The 23,923-nt window shown below is 41.0% G+C and overlaps 1 protein-coding gene across 2 annotated transcripts in view; it reads right to left on the reverse strand.

The window, feature by feature from the left end:
- SCFD2 (sec1 family domain containing 2) overlaps positions 1 to 23,923 on the reverse strand; it is a 206,305-nt gene that overhangs the window by 102,017 nt on the left and 80,365 nt on the right. For both annotated transcript variants that reach the window (XM_075149081.1, XM_075149080.1), the window contains exon 5: positions 13,079 to 13,328. In XM_075149081.1, coding sequence (XP_075005182.1) covers positions 13,079 to 13,328 — 250 coding nt within the window. The remainder of the gene's footprint in view (positions 1 to 13,078; positions 13,329 to 23,923) is intronic.

Consider the following 23,923-nt stretch of genomic DNA (forward strand, 5'->3'; position numbering starts at 1 on the left):
GGACACGTTCATTGTAAAGTGCGGAAACCCCCACTTATTGCAAAATAAAAGGCATGATGCACTGCCAGTTCCTACCTATCTGCCAGAAACACTGTGTTGCTGGAGAAGCAGATGGTAAATGGGCATGGAAAATGGAAGCAAAAATAACAAAGATTGTAATTTCTTGTCTCATAAAACCAGCTGTAAATGAGTATATAGTATCACTTATACATATTCTTGTTTCTCGAAATATAAACGTGTATTTTCTGCACAGAGAAATGCTGTGTAAGACACAAGAACTGAGAAGGAACCACCATGAACGTAACTTAGGGGCCATGAACTTGAAATAAAATATCCAGACAAGGATAGTGCCGGTGAAAGGAGATGAACTTTCAATAGAAGACTATTTCTGAAGAAAGAAGGGATTTGCAGAATGTGAAGCGAATAGAAAGGCACAAATGAATAATTATGAACAGAAATAAAGCAACACCCAACCTTTGCAACCTGACCTTTATTGATGAAGCCCCCAGGAGCAGCTTGGGCACTGACCATCACCATCCTGCTGCGGCTCCTTGCAGACACGTCACAAGGCAGGCAGGTATGCCTGCTCCGTAGGTACATAAACAACTTGGTGTAGGATGGTTCCCACACCTCTCCCTTGGGAATCGAGGGACAGGTACTTCATAAGGCTGGTTCAAGGCACCCAATTAAACAAGATGAATCATGCCCTTGAAAAACCTCTTTCTGTGGCCATAAAAATACACGCAAACAGAGAAGGTTCCTATTTTAAACCTGGGTTAAAGTAGGGTGGTGGGAACAAACGCGGCGTACTCCACTTCCATCCCTGATTGGTACAAGTAAGTATTTCGGGAGAGTAATGTAGGAACAGAGGGGTTTTAGGGAGCTACACAAAAATAAGCATAATTCCTTTGTTTAATTTTATTTTTAATTTTTCCTTTTTAAAAATGAATTTGGTACCCAGTTGTGGCCGGAACTGTCCTACAATAGCTTGTTCTGGGGAACAGAGGAGATCTATGAGTGGGAGAGTTAAGAACATGGCATTTTCACCTGGGGATACAGCAACTGGTCACTGAAGTCTCCCCACCATAAATGCTTGACCTGAAATTAGGAATAATGAAGGATAGGAAGATACTTCACATATATGAATGCAGCAGAGGTGCGAGACAGCCTACAGGTGGGAGCCTGGGGAGACCAAAGGAAGACTTTAGGAGGAGGTGGACAAAAAAGGAAGCGTAGCAAGGAGCTACGGGCAGATTGGATCCATATAGGTGATGGAGAGGCAGAGGGAAGAACTGGGGCAGCGGGCTGGAAATGGGGGCAGCAGTAAAAACAGATGAACAGTGAGGGATACGACATGGATGGTGGGAGAAAAGAGCTGTGGCATGAAAAGACAAAAGAAGCTAAAGGAATATAGGCAGAAAATCTCAAACTGAATCAATTATTCATAAACCTCAGTACTCTGTTGCTGTCAAATACCTGCAAAGCCTGTGTGGTATGTTTACCCGCCGGTAAACATTTGGTCCATTTGGAAGACAACCTGCTATTGCACTGATCACTTCACTAGTGCAAGCAGCAGACAGCTCTGATGTGCAGCCAAATTATTTGAACTTGCCAGTAAAATAAGTATCATTCTCTACAGTCAAAATGTTGTTTCAGCTTTTAAGTGTTTTGTTTGCTTACTTGGGAAATTACGTTGAAAGCATCAAAGGAACAACAGTGAGTTTGTGAAGGTAAGCACTCAAAAGTTAACAAATGCCAGAATTACAGTTCACCAGCATGAACAACATTAAGACATGGATGCAATCGATTAGCCCCTACTATTTCTTTTGCCATTTCTTCCTCACTTAGTGCACAGGATTTGCACTAATGTGAGCAGAGTATGGAGAAGATGGAAGAAAGGGGCAGAAAAGATGATGAAGAAACTGAAGAATTAGGTTCTCTTTCTCTGACTCCTAATTCTCATCTGCTATTAGGCAAGGCTACTGGAAGTAAAGCTCTTTCCAAAATTTTATTTTATTAGGTTTTTCTCATTTGCGGCCTCCGTTCTAATAAATCTCCTTTAAGCTAACACAAGCCTCTGCCATTGTCCTGGTTTTGGCTGGGATAGAGTTAATTTTCTTCCTACTAGCTGGTACAGTGCTGTGGTTTTGATTTAGTATGAGAAGAATGTTGATAACACACTGATGTTTTAGTTGTTGCTAAGTAGTGCACAAGCAGCTGGGAGGGAGCATAGTCAGGACAGCTGACCCAACTGACCAAAGGGATATTATAGGATGTCATGCTCAGCACATGAAGCTGGGGGAAGAAGAAGGAAGGGGGGGACGTTCAGAGTGATGGCGTTTGTATTCCCAAGTAACCGCTATGCGTGATGGAGCCCTGCTTTCCTGGAGATGGCTGAACACCTGCCTGCCGATGGGAAGCGGTGAATGAATTCCTTGTTTTGCTTTGCTTGCGCGTGCGGCTTTTGCTTTGCCTGTTAAACTGTCCTTATCTCAACCCATGAGTTCTCTCACTTTTACCTTTCCGATTCTCTCCCGCATCCCACTGTGGGGGGAGTGAGCGAGTGGTGCTTAGTTGCTGGCCAGGATTAAACCACGACAGCCATATGTATATATTCTCCAATTGCTCAACAGTTTAAGAGAGCATAAGGAAGAAAGGTAGGAAGGAAGAAAGGTAGAATTTCCGTCGGGATCGCGGCATATCTCCGAGGAGCCTCCTGGGCACATATGTGCTGATATTCAGTAGCAGCCTGGAAAAGAAGTTGTCATCTGGGTAGCTCTGCTTGGTGAACAGGCAGCAGCACTTCACCGTGGCTATAAGCATTCCCCAAAGACTGAATCTATCTCTCCCTCTATTTTTAAGTCTTGGGGTTACATCAATACACATGGTGTACACAGATTTGTAAAAGAAATATGCACAGACAGCACCAGAAACAAAAGCCTGAAGAAGGAAATTTGAATAAACCAGGAACATTCACACATTATATCCACACATTCCCTACATTAACACAAATCCATGAAAGTCAAATACATATTTGTATTGTTTTTCATTAAATAAATGTGTCTAATTGACTATGACTGGCTGTTGCCACCTCTCATCAGGCAAGTATTTCCACAACGTTTATTTTAATGAATAGAGTGGGAATTTAAAAGAGAATCAGACATCTGGTTCTAAACCAGCCTCAGTGATGCATAATGCTTTCTAAAATTGTGTAGGGCACAAACATCACTGTTATTTACACAAAACTCTCAATTAGCAGAACTCCCTCAATCCAATTTTACAAACATTATTCTCCTTGCCTGACGAAAGGATATCCAAGAAAAAGAGGGGAAAAAAAAAATCCTCAGGCTATGATCTGTGAACTTTCCTGTCTTGACAGACCACAGTCCCAGTGTCTGCAAAAGAGAGCAGGAGGGTCACAGCAAAATGTAACTTGACCTGAACTTTAACCACCAGAGGTGACATTTACTCAACTATAAAATTTAAAACTAAACAAGAACAAATAGGGAGAAAAGGACTATGAGCGCACCTTCTCCATGTTGATTTAAAATTCAAGACCATGAGAGATCTGCCTCTTAGGTTTATAGTAAGGGTTTGAGTACGCATGAAGAGATTTGTGACAAAGCATTCATTTAAATAAGGTAGTGCTTCTGAACTTCTGCAGTACATGAAAATATTTAGATGTTATTGAAAACAAAACAGTTATAGCACTAACAACAATTCTAAGGAAGGTATTTAAATTGTTATATTAGAAGAAGTCGTATTAGCAAGGTTGACAGATCAATGAAAATATTTAATCCTGCTTATCCCCTTGCATCAGAATTGAACCATGGACCACATCATGATAGTTTGATCCGTCCCTTAAGCTTGATCTCAGGACTGTTGCGAGTAGGAGGAGCACTGTATGTTTTCACACTGATTTATACAGAAGCAGAACATGACGTTAAAATGTAATATATGTGAAAGCAATTTATCTTGACTCTAATGAATGATTGAATGAGAAGAAATCCAGAGCCAAAATCCATGAGCCTCCAAAGCTTGGGATGAAGAGGGGAAGATTAGGGCATGCTAACTAGTGAGCTGCACAGACAAGTGATGTATGTTTAAGCCATGAATTTGCTGAGCTATTTATTACGTTCTAGAAATTCTTTTCAGTGTGATTTTTATATTCCTGGTTCTGCTGTTGAGATGTTAAGATGACCAACACAGCAAAGGTTTTGCAAAATAAAAGATGGGTTATAATCAATTATTCAAGAGATATTTTTGGTTTAACACTGCAATAACGCACTGCCTTATGACTCCATTTTACAGCTGGGCTCAACTTCTTGAATACTGGATTTCAACATATTGCATCATCATTAAAATACATGGAGATTGCTAGCCTGAAATAGGTTGACTGTCCAAAATTCAAAGGACAAAATTCACCCCTGCTAAAATCTCATGGTAAGCAGAAGAAAATTACCACCACCAGTGAGCTGAAGAAAACAGCTAGAAAAGTTGAGAGTCATTCCTCAATGCCTCAGCGGATGCAATGCTGTCTGTCCTTGTGCCATCAGATCCAGCACAAAGCGTGGTATTCAAAACAGATACCAAACTGACAAGAATTTTAATAGAATACTTAGAAACTCTTACAAGAAGGCACTCAAATGTAACAAAGCAAAATTTTGCAATCTACACCAAACACCTTAACATTTGTGGCTGTGTGCAAAAGAAAAACAAAACCCCCAAATCTCAGTAGATTTCTGTCATATGGGTGGTGACTACTAAGAAGTCCTTTTTTTTTCTTTTTTTTTTTCCCCTCCTAATTTGACAGTTATTTAATACTTCACCATTTTTGGTTTGCCAGGCTGGGTGTGCTCTGCAAAACAGCAAGAATTTACTCATAATTTTACAATATGCCAAAACTTTAAGGTTTTGCAAGGAAGTGACTCGAATGGAAAGAAGAAAAAAAGGATTTAGCCTTGCCACATACATACACAAGTACCTTTTAAAAAGTTAACTAATTCTAAAGCAGCTTCTGTTTTCATTTTATGCTTAAAGCGAAGAGATATTTGATGTTAGGAGCATCTTCTAAATGCTATTGAATCTGCATGCTGAAAAAGAATACAAATCATTAATGAAAATTGCACCATATCAGTTTCCTGTTGCAGTTGGCTGTCCTGCTAAGTTGGCAATGAGACAGCGGCCTGCAGAGCTGCAGGCATATGTCTCATGTTAAAAAAGAAAAAAAAAGACTTCATGTTATAAACACTTCAATGAAAATTACTATCCAGTTTGGAGCCAACTGAGACCAGGTGCTGAACACAAAATAAACAGACAACATATGAAAGTTTAAAAAAAAATTAAAAAAACCCCAACACCACTGGGCTTCCATTGGGATTGTCTTCTACCACACATTTTAATGTACATCATGAAATCCAAATAAAATATCCCTGTATATGTACAGAGTGGCCTGATTTTCTCATCTCTAGTACCACAGCTTAATACTGATTTTTAAGATATGCCTGATTTTTTGAAGACATGCAAAAAATATACATATGCAAATTTAGATATAAATTAATCCAGAATGCTAATACAAACAATTTGTCTCCCAAACAGTTCTCTAGAAAACCCCCCATGTTTCCCAGCCGAGAAATAGCCGAGGAATCCACCCAGGGAGCGATACAAAGCCTGAAATCAGTGACCACTGATATGGCTCGCTCATCTCCCATTTGCCAATCATGGATTTTGAACAGAAATGGGAAGAAGCCTTTAGAAAGGTCACAGTGGAGAGGTGCTGAGGTCTTGGAGAGCTCAAGGATACTAAACAGAGCTGACAAAAATTAGGACGTGTACTGTGCACCTGCAAAGTCAGTGCTTCGGTGCATACCCCATTTCTCCCCATTTTTGCAGAGAGGTCACAACAATCCAATCCTCTTGTGACCGTTGTGTAAGTCAGATTAATAACTTGGGACACGTGAAGTGATCTTTTTTCTCAATAGCTCTGTTACCACGAAGCAAAGGACTGAAGTGTTGCAGCAGTGGCAGTATCTCATTAATTAAACTGCAGGAGCTCCCTACGCAGCCCCCCGTGCCCAGCCAAGCAGCAGCTTTGCTCATGTCTTCCCAATGCTCCTGGTAGGGTGAACGTCAAATCTACCATCCTCTGGGACTGCTGGACCACAGATACAGCTCCTCTCTAAACCACAGCAGATTTAGCTCTACACAGACCATACGTAGTGGCATTTCTGGCGCTTGCCTTCATTACAGAGCAGCAGTTACGACTTGAAGGCTATGGGACAGAGCAGATTCCCCAAACAGCACAGCCTCTAATCAGCACATACAACAGCCTAACCTGGTGGGAAGAGGTCTTCTTCCTAATTCAAACCAGAGTGCGATGCTGTCCTGCGAACATTAGGAGTGACGACGACTCTTTAGCGTCAGGGACTAGAAGCAGCTAATCAGTATTTCAGAGAGCAGCCTGTCTGGACATTCAAAATGTTTAGCTGTTTGATGTGTTGAGGTATTCCCCCACCCCCCGTAACCCACTCTATGAACTTTTAACATAAACAGTTTAGTTTATAAACCTTCGCTCTGGTGGGGAGCTGATCCCTATCTATTAAACCTACTGGCAGCCAGACTCCCACGCACGGCTGGAATCAAGGAGCAATCCTTAAGCTCGAGTCCTGTACCCCAGACCTGCAGGACTGCCCCAGCAGGACCCAGCATTGCTAACACATTGCTTTTATTTTTTGTGCAGACAATGCAAATGCAGAGCTCCTGAAGCATGAACGGGCAAAATGGAAGCTCTTGAGAAGGCCTTGAAGACAGCACAGCTTGTTAAAACTTCTCTAAATATTCAAAATAAAGAACAGAACTTTGAATTTCTTGAATTATGTAATCTTTGAAAACTGAGAAGGGACAATATTTAGTTTTGATTTTTCTATTATTTCCCTAAATGATAGCAAGAAACAATGTGGTTACAGCTTTATTTTATTTTGGATGAACATAGCCAGTTATAGTTCTCAGCATAGAAATACCAGATTAACCATTCTCTAATTTGTCTACATATTCCCATTAATAATGTGTTTTGATTTTAAGAACCTGTGAAAAAAGTCTCTTTGTAGTAAGGATTAAATTCAATAAACAGCAAAATAAAATTTAAAAAGTGCAAATGTTTTCTTCAAGTCATGAATTTTTTTTTCATCAGTTCTGTTGTGAAACTCATGGATTACTTGGAAATAAGCTATTATACAGGGCGGGATAGGGCTAGCCTTTCACTTAACTAGTGGAAACTTTATTAACTTTATAGAAAATACCCTTGATAAAAGCACAGAAAATTTAAAATCACTCAGAATTTGCTCTTGGATTTTATGGTTTTAAACAACGGTAGTTTCACAATATTTTCCTGAACTGCATGAATGTGGGGGGGGGGGGGAGAAGAAATCACTAGCTGATATCTGAGCTACACCTCCACTGTGAAGCTGGGGAAGCCCTCTCCTACACAAGGCGGGTGGTACATTCAATCAAATCTAAAGGGCCTACATTATAACCTCAGCCAAGGACCTAATTTCATACCTACCTATCCAAAATATAACCAGGTTTGGGAAGTGGGTGCTCCAAACCAGCAGTGAAGCCAAGACCACAGCCAAACAAAAGTAAGTGTGCCTGTCCTCCGAAGGAACTGGCCACCCCTGTCTAGGAGTGTAAATGCTTATTGCAAAACCAGGATTGATTTTAGGATTCATGATACTTAGGCCACGCTAGCAGTAAGGTACTGACACCTTCATTAATGTGTAACTTCATTAATGTGCAACATCTCCCCCCAAGAATTGTGTGCTGAGGACAATCAGAAGCAGAAGCAGCCAAGGCACCGTGTGTCTAACCAAATATAGCGATGCCTACTCTTCAACACACAGAATTTAGAAAAAGCAAGGAAAAAGTCAAAAAATCCACTTTATGATTAAAAATTTCAGTTTTTAGAGGCTGATAAACAGCAGTTCCTGGCACAAGAGAGTTTCTGCTACACCTATGCTTGAGAAGGTGCAACTGATACCTACAGCCCTACCAGCTGAGAGTTCCTGCACGTGGGCAGCGTAGCTGGCTGCCCCGCAGCCCGGCTGGCCTGCTGGCCTCCAGAGCACACCACGAAAGGCAGATCTGCTCTACAAAGCTCCCACAGAGATTTGCAGATTTAAAAGAGAACGGCGCAGCTGAAAAAATAGATTTTTAATTGCCTTGCGGCTCTATTAGCATTACTTTTGCATACATTTGTAGCTGTACACAGCTCTACACGGACATTTACAAAACTAGATGAACAGATAAGATGATAAAATAAATACAATGTTTTACAGCTTTTTTTTTAAAACAGCTGCCAAAAAGACATTCTCCCCCAAATGCCCCCAAACCCAGCATTCTGTTGAAAAGCATCATTTCCCATTATGTTTTGGTCTATTCTGTTTCCCCTCCAATTTGTAACATTCTGCTGGAAACAGTGATGAAGAACATATGTCTGCGGTAAATTACACCCAGGAGAAATCTTGGAACTGTTACGTTCAGTTTTATTACCCAAGGCATTAAGATAGTCTACCACAACACGTATTATTTAACAGTTCCATCAAACACAACACCACTAATATACTTTTATATTATTATGCACGCAGAAAAACTGTATCATTATTTCTTAAATCTCATTGAGTGATTAACGTGTTGCGTTTTCATTTTAATTAATATTTTTAGTGCTTCAGTGAAACAAGGTGTTACATAAACGCAGAATGTTATTGTACAAATATTTTGGAAAACATATGTTCAGGCAACAATAAGGTTGAGAAGCCTACCACTCAACAGCCAGGAAACTGTGAGTGCTTACGCTTCTTTCACAATATAAGCTTACGCAAGTGCTGCATCTTAACATATTCTGTAGAGGGCTGTAATCATCTAGGCTACACCAGGGAAATCCAGTGTGGCCAACTGGGCGGATAGACTAACATCTCTGAGAATCGCTTTCTTTTCCACTACTGCAAATACTAATCCAGTTTCACTAGGTAACACCAAAACCCAGACACAGCATAAACACCCCCCATGCACTGGTGAGCTGCATCTTTTGGGGGAGGTTTGCACTTCGTTCTGCGAGGTAGTCACATCCCTGGAGACTTCCTATAGGCATAGACTCAGGCAAGCATAAGTAAGTTTACATTTAGCAAGTTTAATAGGAATAAAAGATACCTCGTATAAACCCGGCTATTATTTCAACTGATGACTTGACCTCAAAAGTCAAGTTTTCTAAAGTTTTACAAGGGTTTTGCATTTTATTTCTCAAGTGACTCCATGGGAACAACAAATAAAACCAACAAAATTGTATAACTGTCAAGACTGCACACCTTCCGTGTTTTGCAGAGAAGAGGAAAGCAAAAGGCTTAGGCAGCGGTTCAGAGCCACAGCTGAGATACAGCTTTTAATTTCAGCTTAAATCAACCAAACAGCCTTAGTACAGTGTTGGGACCAAACTAAAGCCAAAACATCAGGCACCAGGTGTATCGGGAAGCAGAGCACAAAGTCCCCTCTGTTCAAAGAAATGTAATCACTAATACCTGAAAATGTAATTTAATGCTTTTCTTTTTCAAGTTCCAAAATGAGTCGCACAAAGCTGAGAGTGCCAGTCCACTTCATGAACTGCAAACTGAGACCCAGAGAAAGTTACTTGCTGAATATCATATATAGACTCTCACTTACTTTATTAGTACTTATTCATCATGTGTAAGAATAACTGAAGCCATGTTTTTCTGGTTCTCTGTGGTGTTCAGTCCATGCAGTGAATGCAGCCATGGTTCATAGAAAACACACTATATAATCACAGAATTGAAGACTGTGCTACAATGCACACAGGAGTCAAATGATGGTTGCATGGGAAACTGAGTTACCGGCATTTCTCAACTTTGAAGTGCCTGGCTTTGCAGCCTACAAAGTATGCCTTTTTAAAGGCAACTATGAATTTTGCTATCTGTTGCTATAACCAAAACTGTCCAATCATGCATCGCTAGCAGGGTTTGAAACTTAAACCTGCAGCTCTGCAGGTTAAGCTCCTTAGTAAGAGCAGATTTACTGCAGAACGGATATTGAATATTCAGGAACTTGGGTCCCACATGGGAACCTGGAGGCGAGGAGTGAGCCAGCAGGCAGTGTCTTGAATCTACCCAGTAACTGGCTTACTCTTCTCTCCTGACATGTCCAATTTAACATTCTTCCTACCATTTACCTTGATGGAAAACTCAAAATAAAAGACCGGGAACATTTTGCTTTGTTCTGATCATGAATGAGAGTTTCCAAGAATTACTGAAGTTTATTTTAGTCTAAGTAACTATTGTGACCATTTAAGAGCAGAAAAGGTTTGCTCTTGTTTCTGACTTAGAGTAAAACGAGGCCAGAACGCTGTAGGTCTGGACCGCAACCTGTCCAGATCTGTGGCTCTTGCTAACTTGCAGAGCTGGGCTGACCTTGTAAAAACATGCCAGCCTGTATCTGCTAAAAGGAATAGCCGGTCTGTAGCTCATAGCACGTTCTGCGGGAAGCAGAAGATGTCTCAGCATTATATCCGCTATTGCATCAAAAGGAGAAACTGGCACTGCCATCTATTCCCCGACTTTCAGCCCTGCTACAAAGAAAGTCTCCTGCTCTGCCTTTGAAAGAAAGCTTGCAGGTGCTTGTACCGTTTTCACTTGCTTTGCCTCTCAAGCAGTGAGCAAGGTACCCAAGGTTCAGAGCGAAGCAGGATGTAGAACACAGGCCTGGCAAAATACAGGTCAAGGAAGAGTAGGTCTAAGGCCACTCATGTTTTCTCAGTCTTCCCAATTCAACTGTACTGCAAATATAGCAAATTCCAAATTCAGCAAATTCCACTAATGCTGAGAAAGCAACCCGTTGGATGAATAAAGGCTTGAAAACTACCTAAGGGGCATTCCTAGAAATTCCGTTTTATACTTTCCTCCCAAGACAATCCTTATTTTTGGTCATGACAACAAGTTTTAATATTTTTTTTCCTCTTTTATGAATAAGTAAAAAGAGCTGTCATTCTAAATAACATGTGAAACCAGAGAATGCTGATGAACCAAAAAAGTATGCAAGCAAGGGGAAATATTATCACACACTTGTGCAGAAAGCACAAACATTGTGCTGAACACACAGATAGAGAAATAGAAGGATGCAAGGACTCTGGCTTTGTGTTATGCAATTAACTTCATAACGCAATAATGACGTGCTTGGTCTAAAACTACCTGTACAGGGTCTGGCTGGGATGGAGTGAACTTTCTTCACAGCAGCCTGTACGCTGTTGTGTTTTGGATTTGTGGCTAAACTCGCGTTGATAACACACGAATGCTTTGGCTGTTGCTGAACAGTGCTTGCACAGTGTCAAGGCTTTCTCTGTTTCATAGTCAGATGCCCCACATAACAGAGTGAAATCTTATGTCTAAGGAGATGAATGCCGTACTTCAGACACCCACCATGATTCCAACAGTCTGCCCACCATGTAAAAAGACAGAAGTAATTTTATTTTATAAACTGAAAAATCTTTGTACTGAAACATTCATTCACCTGCTCACCTGCCCAGAAGTTGAGAGCAAACTCCCGGATATTCACTTTTACTCAGGAACACTGGAAATCGAGCATACAAGTATATTCATAAAAACTATGGAATTATTGACAGGTCATGGAACATAAGACAAGGACAATGTCTATTTTGATCTCCATATGTACTTGCAACTACATAACCTGAGAGCATAGAGAGCAACAAGGGAAGCATCTATGTACGCAGGAATGCAGCTTCTCTTTGGTACTTGACTGAAGTTTTAGAGACTTCAAATCTTCCCATACTTACGTTAGACACAACGAAGGGAAACTCATAAAACTGTGATCCAAAACACTGTTGATCATGGGAGAAAAGGCAAAATATGAAAATGGAGGTTTAGAAATGACTGCACCGCATCCAGTAGAAGACACCACTGAAGTTGTGAGAGAAGCACCATATAGTGGACAAGACGTGCAGCACACTTTGAAAAACAGGAGAGCAAAAGTCTACAAGAAGCCTGGAACACTGCGGGCACCACGGCCAGGAGTATTAAAATAACAGCACAGTGCAAATATGACTGAACATGCCCATTTCTACAGTAAGAGTCTTTTAACCATTAAACTTTACACTCAAAGCAGCAGCAGACTGGTCAGACCACACCTAGCGTATACACATACCAATACACCAGTATTTTGAAGCACAAGCATCCACAGGGAATGATACCAGAATAACCAACATAGAATTACTCCACTGCCCTTGAGACTTCCCACTTAGGCCCATTCTTGGCAAAGGCTTTCAGTTGTAAGCTCCTTACAACATTTTGATTTATGTTCATGTGCTTCCTATCTCAAAGGTGACCTGGTCAACGACCTGATCTCTATTAGCAAATACTGAGAAAAGTGACAGCAGGAAGCAAGATCCTTTCTGCCATTCAGACACGCCACCCTCGAGCCATAGTTCATTCATTTTAATGAATGTTTTTTAACATTTTTTTTTTCTAAAATGTGACACTGGCAGCAAGAGGTTAGGGCTTTTCTACTCCATGAGCGCTCATCTAAAAAAAAGCTTAGCGTGCTATTTTTAAAGGCTAATGTTCATGTCATTTCAGCAAAAAGCTCAATGTTGGTTTTAGACACATTTCTTCTTTTATGCCAGACAGGCCAGCTCCTCGTATTCACAAAGCAACTGTGGTTCACTGAGCATGTTTCCAGGACTAATTTTGACTTCCGAGGGTCAACTTTACACTGATCAATGAACGAAATTGTGGAAAAGATTACCTTATGAAAACACACAAACTTAGCCAACCTTCAACAAAAAGAACAACTTGTAGAGATTTCATCAGACTCAGCACTATTCAAGGACAGCCTGTCAGCATCTGGCATATCTGAACACAGGAGACGGAACAAGTCTACAGGAAATCCTTGTGCTTACTCACGTACCCTCAGCACCACAGACGAGTCAAGCCGCTTTTATACATTCTTCCCAGCTCCCGCGTTCACAGCCATCCAATTTCTCACCACACAAGCAGAATCTTACCTGTTATTTTCTGCAACACAGGAGATGGCTCTGGCTCATCACAAATGGCCTTGACTAGGGCCTTTTTCACCTCTTCTTCAGCTGCGTCCAGCTCTTTGCCATTTTTCATTTCTCCGACCACAGAATACATGTATACCAGCAAGACAAGGAAGTCTTCGCAGGTATAATCATCTTTCGTCCTCTCGTTGTAAGACTTGATCATTGGCAATACCTGGTTCAGAACACTGGGCATTTCTGACTCGCCAATAGTCTGAAAAACAGAAGGAAGATCGTGTCAGATTGACCCCGTAGCGCTTATCAGACATCAGACATACTCCTGCCTGCATCTGCAAGTTATTATTTCTCGTAATAGCAGCGTTCATTTAATGAAACATTGTTCAATATTTGCATTCTCATTTGTCAGCACATCGTCCTGTGACTTATTTGCTGCTCAGATAGCAATTTTATTAGTTTCCTTTCCTAGGCACTCATGATAGCAGCCTCTTAGCACTTGAAAAGCCTGATGATTAGATCTTCTCCATGTACCAGTAAGATGAGAGGATGGGAGCATCGTTCTTTTGTGGTATGGGTAAAAATGGTACAAAACACAAGGTCAAACGCTTCCTCTAAATTCTGGTCCTCTTCCCTGGGCTTGATTTTGTACTTGAGCAGGAGTTCAAAGCCCAGCTCCCATTGACTTCAGTTGCTATTGTGAGCTCTCAGCACATCTGCAAACCTGACCCTATGCTTTCAGGTCAGAAACCCAGAAAATTAGAAACAGAGGGAACCACCTGTGAAGCGTGTGGTTTAAGTGACTGGTGTGGTTTCCTAGAGGAGCCGTACAGCAGGAGCAAGGACAGGGCAGCAATCACCTGCCTGGCATGTGCCCTGACCCTCTTCCTCTGCCTCCTTCACAGCACACTTGCCAGCTTCTCAAGCCATGTGACAGGCATCTTCCACACCGAAAAAGCCTTCTTTGCTAGGCAGGTCAGGCTCATTCCCACAGCACATCCATGCTGTGAGGTGAGTAAGGCAAAGGCCGTGTGGAAGTGGGGAGAACTACGTGACCATGAGGCTGAAAGATGGTCATAATGTGTACATGAGGAGAGGAAGGCTGGCAGAGAAAAGGAGGGGGAAATTGAGAGTATGCTGGGATGTCCTAGGTCTTCAGTAGTTGAAATTGCACTTGCGTCTTCTCATCTCTGTGGGAGAGGTGTCCGTACAGCCCTCCTGTGGTTGTAAAAAGGCGACTTCAGACATGAATCCCCTGACATCCACATCTCATTAACACCAGGGCTGGGGTTTCGAGCCACCGTGCGGGTCTCTGCCACTCAGGACAGCGGAGTGACTAATCCTAGCGGCAAACTGCCACCCTCGCCGCGCACACACACCTGCACATGAAATCTCCACACACTAGTTTTCTGCTGTGGGTTAGTTTGCAGCTCAGCAGTGGGATCAGGCGAGAAGCGGGGCCAGCGCAAGGCAAGCAGGAGGAGCACGCTGCTCCTGTGCGGCGAGGGAGGTGTGGAGGAGAGAAGCACGGCCTTCCCCACTTGACGGCGGTGATCAGTTGGATCCATCCAAGAGGTCTCCTGCAACGCTACCCTCAGTACCCTGCCCCTTGCCCTGTGATCGCCGAACAGCTCCCTGTGAAAACCTGTGGGTCAGTTCACAGCGTATAGCGAAACGCTGCATCTCCTATAATCCAATGAGTCAAGTCTGCAAACATTTATTCTTGGTTGTTACTACAGTAACTTCAAACAGACTAGTCATGGTAAATAGGCATCACAGCCAATAATATACCCTTTAAATATATTCACAATAAGTAAATCAAATACAAAACAAACCAGAAAGAGGCACAGGTTTATACATTAACAAAATCATGCAATTAGGTTTATCACTGCTTTTCACTGCATTAATTTAGTTTTGAGATTTCAGAGTCTAACTTTAGGAACGCGGAAACTGAAAGTTTCATCTCCTGGCATACTCTCTACAACACTTCAGGGGGTCCTGGTTTTGGTTGTATTTTGTTTTAGTTGTTCTTTGACAATCTCAGAAACAGTAACAAGCATCTCATGAACTGTATTTTTTACACCTACACCGATCCACTACAGATCACGATCATAAAGCAAGCACAAATTACTCAAGCTCTCAAGAAACTTTTTTCCAGTCTGTGCTATAGGAAACAACACTTCTGCGGACTTTGGGCCCCACCCTGCTCCTGACATACCAGTTTTGCCATCAACCCATCTTTCAAAGGACTTTAATGTGGTCAGATGTTATGCTCCTATTCGAATACATACCTTAGAGAAGAATTTTCTAACTACCCACATGCTAAACCTAACAGTAGGTGCACACTGTGGACTTGAAGCAGTAAATTACAAAGCTACAGTGGTCAAAAGCATTTGGGAGCCAAAAAGGAACATTTGGAGGGGTTGGCACCTTGTGTGTGTTTGGGCAGGGAGCGTTAAATCGCACACACAGCAAGTCCAGGCGCTGCTCCGCCTGGGAAGCAAGTCTATGGTGCTTGGTGCTGGTCTGGCACACGCTGGCAGCTGGGCCACGCTCAAGACATGGCAGTTGGTTCCTAAATTTCAGCTGAGCCCTGCCCCAGTTCAATATTACCTGCTCTCTTCTTGAAAAGTGACACAAACACATTCTCATCTCTATGCCAGTACAATAGATATCAGATCATCCAGATCCTAAAATGGAAAAAGACAAAACTTCAAGGAATTCAGAGGTATGCAGCTATCGGGAGGAAGCCACCCGCAACAAAAAAAGCCTAATCATTCCTAAAAATCAAAGAACTGATTATCGAAGATTAATCTACATGTGGAGTTATTCTGGAACAGATGACAAACTTCAATCTTTATTAATCTGAATTCACTTTTAAGGAGAGGCAAGCCCTATGCCACGTATTATTGAACATCATCTACCATCTACTGGCACATCATCTATTTCCCCCTCTCCTCCCAACACACAAACTCTCTACTTCACTCCATCTCTCAATATCTCATAGTGTGTTCCTACAACGCCAAAGATGAGTTCTTGAAAAAGCTCTGTTTTGCATGCACAAATTATCCAAATGCATGGAGCACTGGGGATGCACATGGTCATATAAAAGAGCAGGGTCAACAGCTCCTGCTTGAGGATAGTAGCTCCTGAAAGTACACGTGTACAGCATCGCTGGCAAACTTTCAAACATATATGATAAAAAAACATTGGGTCTAAACTTTCAGGATGATTTACTGAAGGGCGGGCTGGGCCTCAACAACTTAAAGCAACAATTGCCACCTCTTATCTTCAAAGTAAAAATGAAAGAGAAAAAAAAAAATTAAAAGAGCTATAATAAACCGTTAACTTCAGAACGCACGTAGGGTCTTTCTGGGGTATGAACTTCTCTGGAATGTTTTTCCCGTATCTCTTGGGAAATGGCACTACAGAGGACTTCAAATGCAACTGCCAAGTTTCAGAGGCTATTTTGTCCAAACAGGCCAGTTGGACTGGAGCGTGCATGAAAAAAAAAGGGACTCACAGCCTCACTGCAGAGCACGGCTCCACAGGGAGCTGGGAAATTTGCCTCAAACAAAATCCACTGGCAGATTGTCATTATCTGGCCACCTCCAATGATTTAGGAGCTCCCTGCACTGCCTAACAATCAATCAATTACCCTGATTGAACAACCCTAAAACACAAGTTTTAAAAATATAACTACCCATGACCCAAATTTCCTGCTGGTTATGTTGGCCTCAGGTTAGCCCCATTTGTCTATCATCAAGGGAGCCAACAAAAATAATAAAAACAGGTCAGTTCTGAGCTTTCTAAAGGCTGTATAAAAACATTAACGCTGCTTAATGCAGAGCCAGCTAAGGCCCAAGCTCTAACGCCTTCTGCTCGGTTGCATTGTTTGGACATTTTAATGCTATAATCATATATTCTTCAGAATCCAGGGAGAATTTGTGATAGATTTTTGTTGTTTTCCATCTCTTTCCTCCACCCTCCTTAGTTATTTATTTTTATAACTTAAGCTGTGTAATAATTTACTGTCCCTAAGGGTAAATGAACTGATGTCAATTTGCTGATTTTTGCAAAAGGCCCAAGTTTTGGCAGATGGGAGGATAGTGAAGAAAGTACAAAAATAATTCCTTCAGTTTTTAAAGACTGAACATGATATTGTGCTTCAAAAGTGACATTTAAAATGTGATTTAAAGGATCTACAGGAATTAAGAGGAAGTGTAATAAACCCAAGAAAAAATGCTTTGCATTTCTGCGAAAGGCATTATTTCTAGTATTAAATAAACCTGTAAGAATCTAAAGCCATATGTATCATTAGACATCTTTTACACAATAGAAAACAGAGTGCGCTGTGGAGGAAGAGAAGAGGAGGGTCAGAGTTTACTTGAATTAACACGTGTCCCTGACAAAATTGAGAAGAGAACCGAGCACTCTAATCCCTGCACTTCCAGCCCACTGTCCTCAACACATCATTAAAAATATTAAAGCAAAAATCAACTTCAAGCAAGTGGAATTTATTTTCTTTTAAAATCCAGGAGGAAGAAGGAGATAAATCTTAAAAGACTACTTCACTACGTAAATATTCTAGCGGCTTTCCGTTTAGGAAGCAAAACATGTTTAATTCCTTCAGAGGTCGCATGAGTTAACAGAACTTTTTGGAATGGGAACCACACTGCTTTACATCAGTGAGGAATTTTATTGGGGAAAAACATAACTAAAAAACAACCCCAAAAACCAGCTGCAGGTTAAACCAGCAGAAAGATCAGTGGAAACTCACCAGCCCTTGGTTCATTTGCTGCCTCGCGCTCCTGGACCGCCCTATTCAATAGAAGCTCCTTTTACTGGTAACTTAGGTGGGAAAAGAGGGTTCATGAGTTGTGGGATAATCAGCTTTCCAATGTTGCTCTATCTGATTTGTCATGTTGTACCTGGGTTTGACATTTTGTGTTTCATGATTTTGCCACACAGCATATTAGCTTCCCCACCATCTGGATGAAGGCAGAATATTCTAGCTGCTAAAAGTGACAAGGGCACCAAGGGAGGACCTCATGGGTATGCGAAACCAGCTCAGATCCTTCGACAGCAACAGATCTCTGCAGCAGTAATCATCTCAGCAAAAATGAGAGACACTGCCAAGCTAAGGAGGAGTCTGAGCTGCCTGCAGTGCTCAGCTGCCCATAAATCAAATGCTGCAGTTCTGTTACTCGCTGTTTTACACTGTTTGGCCACCTGAGATTTGGGGTTGATTGCACGTAATTTCCATACGGGTGAGAAGATGTCTGTACTCCCTACTCCCAGCAAAACAATCATTTCATGTATTTTGTTTTCATAAAATGGCCTATGGGTGACTAGCGATTTGACACAATAAGTAAGTATGATCTTACCATGTAAATTATGTTTTTCCATATGAAGCTCTAGAAATCATTATAATTCCTGACTTAGGTAGGTTTTGATAAAAATGTATCTTCTCTTTGTCTTCTCTTCAAATATCTGTAGAGTATGATTGAAGAACAACCAACACAAAACACAATGCAAAAAATGGTTGTCTTCGAAGTACTACACTCTCACCATTAGGAAACCCCTCAATCTGTCAGCGTCAAAATACATAGCATCCAATTATTCAGGCAGGCTATTTAAGAAGAGGATCAAATCATTTTGATAACTGAAATCCACCATCTGTACACTTCCTTTTGCAGGAAGTGAGTTTGGATGCCAGAACAGTTTTAGTCTCAAACTTATGTTTCCAGCTGGGGAGGGTTGACAAAGCCTTGCCTTGCAGGGGGAAGGAGCAAACTTTAGCCTTAGGGGAGAGCAGACGAGGCATCCAGCAAACTCACAGCAGCTTGAGAGTGGAGGTGTGAGATGCTGGCAGTAAAGGCTGCTTCGGGTGAAAAAAAAAAGCCTAAGTCATTAAAGATGAGGAGAAAGATCACATTCTCTTTTGTTGGGGACGAAATCAGGTTTATGACTCGCCCTTGTCAATACCAAAAGACTTGCATCTTCCCCTCTTTAATCTATTCACTTTATAGACGATACAGAAATCCACCGAGATTTATACACGTATAAAGAAAACAGCAGAGAAAGATGAGAACTAAACTAGTGAGAGACACAGGAAACAGTAAAAGCATCTAGGACCTCTCTCCTCTGTCATTACTCTTAATGACTCCTCTGTCTTTAAAGAAATATCCCTACAGAGCCAATTCTGTCTCCTGTCCCCTTTTCTGCATTTATCACCCACTCTGAGCATTGCCCCAGGAACTATATTCTCAAAACTGCAGAGACAATTTCCAGGCAGCCCTTGTAGAGAGAGTCTTAAAATTCTACCATAAACAAATAAAAAGCAAATAAAAGAAAACGAGTAAGCTTTTAAAAGCTATTTTTAACCTGGCTTATGCTGTCAAAGACACAGATTACATTCATCCTATGTGCATGCTCTCCCGAATGGCCTTCATTCTTGCCTTCTGCCCACCACAGCAGCCTCTTCCTTCTGCGCCTGCTGAAGCATTTCTGTGACTGTGCCTTAAAACAAATCATTTTACCCAGACTGGTTCTCTGCTAGGGTTTACTGCTGGGCCACAGAAGCACTTATACTAGCCATGAAGGCCAAGAACTGGACTGCTTCCTTATGCAACAGCACTGGCTTGAAGCCTACATGAACTAGAGTTTAAGGTTGCCAAGAGATATAAAAGAAAATTATATAAATAATCACCTGCTCTTTGGATGACTTCTTCAATACACTGTCATATGGCCAGATTCTTAATTAGTGTCTATTAGTCAACACTACAGACATCAACAGTGCTTTGCCAATTTATACCTGCTGAATATCTATCCCTGATGTTAGCTGTGACGAGTCAAAGGCAAGAAAAATGAACTTAAAAAAACAAACATAAAGCTTTTAAAAAGCATGACATTTGTACGCAAAACACAGTGACGAGTCAAAGGCAAGAAAAATTAACTTAAAAAAAAACAAACATAAAGCTTTTAAAAAGCACGACATTTGTACGCTCTTCTGCTCAGAGATATTTTTTTTTTAACATGTGTCTTGCATAATTCCAAAAACACACCGACACTTAACAGCTATTATGTGATAACAACAAAAATATTTAAAACAAGCTGTTCAAGTCCTATCATTTCAAAAAAAAAAACAAAAAAAAAGCAAAGCCCAGGACAGTTCTTTCAGCCAATAACTCCCTAGCCCGTGATCATGACCTAAACAACTGGATTCCACCTATATCCCATAGCCAAAGTAGTATATTCCAATATTTTTCTTTAACCTAGCTTCCTTAGGACATAAAAAGAAATTATATTTTGAACAACATAATTAAGATTTCCTCTTATCACCTTTCTCCTGTCTTTACTAAGCACCACAGTTGTTTGACAGCAATTTCCCCATTTTCAATCATCTTGCAACTTCTTCAGTTATTTCTGTTTCTTGTGTTACAAGAGGCAGATTCAGTTACTATGTCAGAACTGCAAGACATGTACATACATTTTGAGAAAATTTAAATGCCATCACAAAAGCTTCTAATAAACCCACTGATATGTAATCTTCCATAATACAGAAATCACCTCATCCCAGTGAGTTATGCTGTCTGGCGATGTATCATTACATCATACGGTCCAGTTTTTCCCCTCTCTTTGGAAACCATTTAAGTGTACAGCTGTGTTAAGATATTTTAATGGGTTCATGGGGGCTCAGCAGCAACAGGATACTGAAAAAAGGATATTGAATAAGTCTGGATTTTATTAGACAAAGCTCTGCAAGGATAAGGACAATTTTGCTAAAATCACCGCACGTCTGACATAAGAGACTCACTCATCAGCAAGTTAAAAAGAGTACTTCCAACCTACTCAGTCAAAACCTTTTAGCTGTGACAGCTTCTACAGACATGCTCGGTAAAAACATGAATCAGCATGGCAAAAACGGTGTCAGAAGAATGAAAAAGCAGTATGGGCACAGCCAAGATAAAACATGTATCAGAGAAAGATCTTGTGAGTGTTTTTTTGAGGTTGGTTGGTTGTTTTTATAAGCCTCAGAACATTGGGAAAACTGCCAGAAGGTGGTAGGGGTTCAATACTGAGAAAAGAGCATGGGGATAAAATAATATCTGAGGAGGTTAAAACTCACATTGGCTTTGAGAAGAACAATGGGAAAGTGTTCAGTCACTACAAAACAAAGGAGAAGAATCCACAGGGACAGAAAACAAATAAAGAGGATATAAATCAAGCAAAATACAGTACAACCAAATCAGTCATTCAATAGTGCAGACCATATCTGCAGAAGGAGGGGATTCTATCCTGGGAGGTGGTTACTGAAAAAGATTTGAAAGATAGTCTGGACAAAGAAAAGGACATGAATCCCTGCTTAGATCACTAGCTATAACCCTTCAGGTTTGAAAAACAGATGACCCAGAAGGGGATAAAAGGTCTAAAAAATCACAAGTGGACTAGAGAGTGCAGGTAGGGATTGATTGCTCACTCTCTGTCCCAAACAAGAACTAAAGGGCAATAAACAAAGCTGGTAAGAGCCAGTTTAAAAAGCAAATTAAACGGAGCGAGTTTTTCATGCAATTTGCTCAGATGTGGGACTCCTTGCCAAAGGTTGTTGTGCTGCTAAATTCTTACTTAGGTTCACAAAGATGATGGGAAAACTCACAGGGGAAAAAATTTCCGTCAAATATTAGTAAATACACAGAAACCACATCTGTTCCAGAACTCAAAATGGTCAGAGCTGGGAGAGTATCATATAACCTTGTCCCCTTCTCTTAATCTTCTGTAGGCAGCTGCTTTTGAGTATGGTTAGAAAAAACAAACTAGCTCAGCTACATTTTTGATCCAATCCAGAATAGACATATTTACCTTAAAGCCACGGCAAAAGAACCAATGTAACTACAAAACACAGTATCCAGGGGAAAGAAGTAGGGGAGCAGGTTTATTACAGTATGTGACACTGTCAGGATTAATTCCAATATATTGTTCCCAATTCCAGTGTCCACATTTCTAAGAAGCTGTGGGAAACTAGAGATAATGTTGGAGAGAGTTACAAAACAACAAAAAGAGTAAATTTCTTCAGAATGAGAGACAGTTGGCTTATCAAAAGGAAGAATAAGAGTTTATGTATGTCTCTTCAGGCAGAAGAAAATTTCGCAGTACAAGACAGCTCTTGAAGAAAGGCACAGGAGAAACAAGGGAAGTTGAAACTGTGATTTTTCCAATTCTCAAGTTAGTGGAGATCCTCTCAGTGGTGTGCATATTTCAGAAAGACTTTGGAAGGTGAAAGGACAAGCAGAAAGCACAAACTCAGTGGTCTCACACAGTAACAACACTATGCATAAAATACATCTGGTGAATAAAACCATAAACCCTTTGGCACAGTGCTTAATTGCAGTGAAAAGAATTGTGACCTGTGAGGGAAAAATAACGTAGAAATAGCAGAAAGGATAAAGGTAATACATACTGAAATACGGGACATGCTGTGAGGGTTGGCACACAGCAGTAACTTATAAAAGGCGACTGTTTGACAGTCAAAATAACCCCATCTTGTGCCTTTTCCTCCACATCCTTGCCTTCTGAGGCACCTCTTCTCTCTCTGCCCTTTGTATCATCCTTCACTCCTACGCCAGTCTAATGTCAGATGTATCAGAAACTCCTCAGGGTTGCAGGGAAACCTCCAGACTTTTGGTGATGGGTCAGTCCATGATGGCCACTGGTACCAGAAATGAAAAAACGAGATGGCCTGGGACAAGGGCAAAATGGGAAAACAAGGCTATTCCTAACGGGTGAAAAACAAAAGGATTTTGGAGCCCACATGACTGTTTGGTTTCATTTGAAAGAAATTTGTTTTCTTATTGCTGTTGGCTTTTTTGTGTGTGTTATCTCACCACCAAACTTTTTTAAACAAACCCAGTCAACTTCTGTCCCTAGAAGTTTGATAATAACAGACAATCAGGACATCTATCATACATTGCCACAAGCATCAATGCCAGTTTGTGCCAAAGCATCATACAAATCATGTTTCCAGCTAAGTTATAGCCAAACACACACCTGAAAGCTTTTAGCAATGCTTAGAGATTATACTATTACACAAAATATGTTGAATAAGGGTACTATACATTTCACAGTATCCCTGGGATCCAACTTTTTGTTTACAATTTCAATGGAAATGGATGTAGATCTGAGCAAAGCAGCATTCTCTCTCCCCATCCCTTTTCTTCTGTCCCTTTTCTTAAAAAATACAGGAAACTTAGTGAAAATCTATCACTAAGATAAACATACTTGCCAAAACCTGTTGGAATTTACCAAAATATTAGGAATTGAAATTCCTATGAGTCAAGAAACTTGATAGCCATTTAAAACATCAACTTGCACGACACCGCCCTATGAGACTGGATCACTGCATTTTACAGATACGAATTTAACGGTAGCTAACTTTGAAATATTTTACATTGTCTTTAAAATACTCTATACCTCGGTATGCAGATAGACAAAGACATAATATATGACATAAAACAGAAAGCAAAAATATATGGGCATGGGGGGTTTGCATGGGAGAAGATCCCACTGCTCTGCCCACAGTCCCAGCTGGAACCACAGGAAGGAGACAGAACGGCAACACAAAGACATGCAAAGGCAGATTATCAGTCCTCTGCAGAGCACCACGGCTGTTAATCAGTACAGTAAATGTTATCACAATAGAGTACTGACATTTCTAGCCCTTGTACAAGGCTCGCCATGCTTTAAACAGGATTCAGGCTTTCATGGTGATTAAAGGCAGATGTCACACGCATGAGTAAGTTTGTAACTTATGAGCCTCTCATCCATTTTTGTGTGTGGAAGGAATCTTTCATTGAC

Source organism: Calonectris borealis, chromosome 4 (assembly GCF_964195595.1).
Source record: "Calonectris borealis chromosome 4, bCalBor7.hap1.2, whole genome shotgun sequence".
NCBI classification, from domain to species: Eukaryota; Metazoa; Chordata; class Aves; order Procellariiformes; family Procellariidae; genus Calonectris; species Calonectris borealis.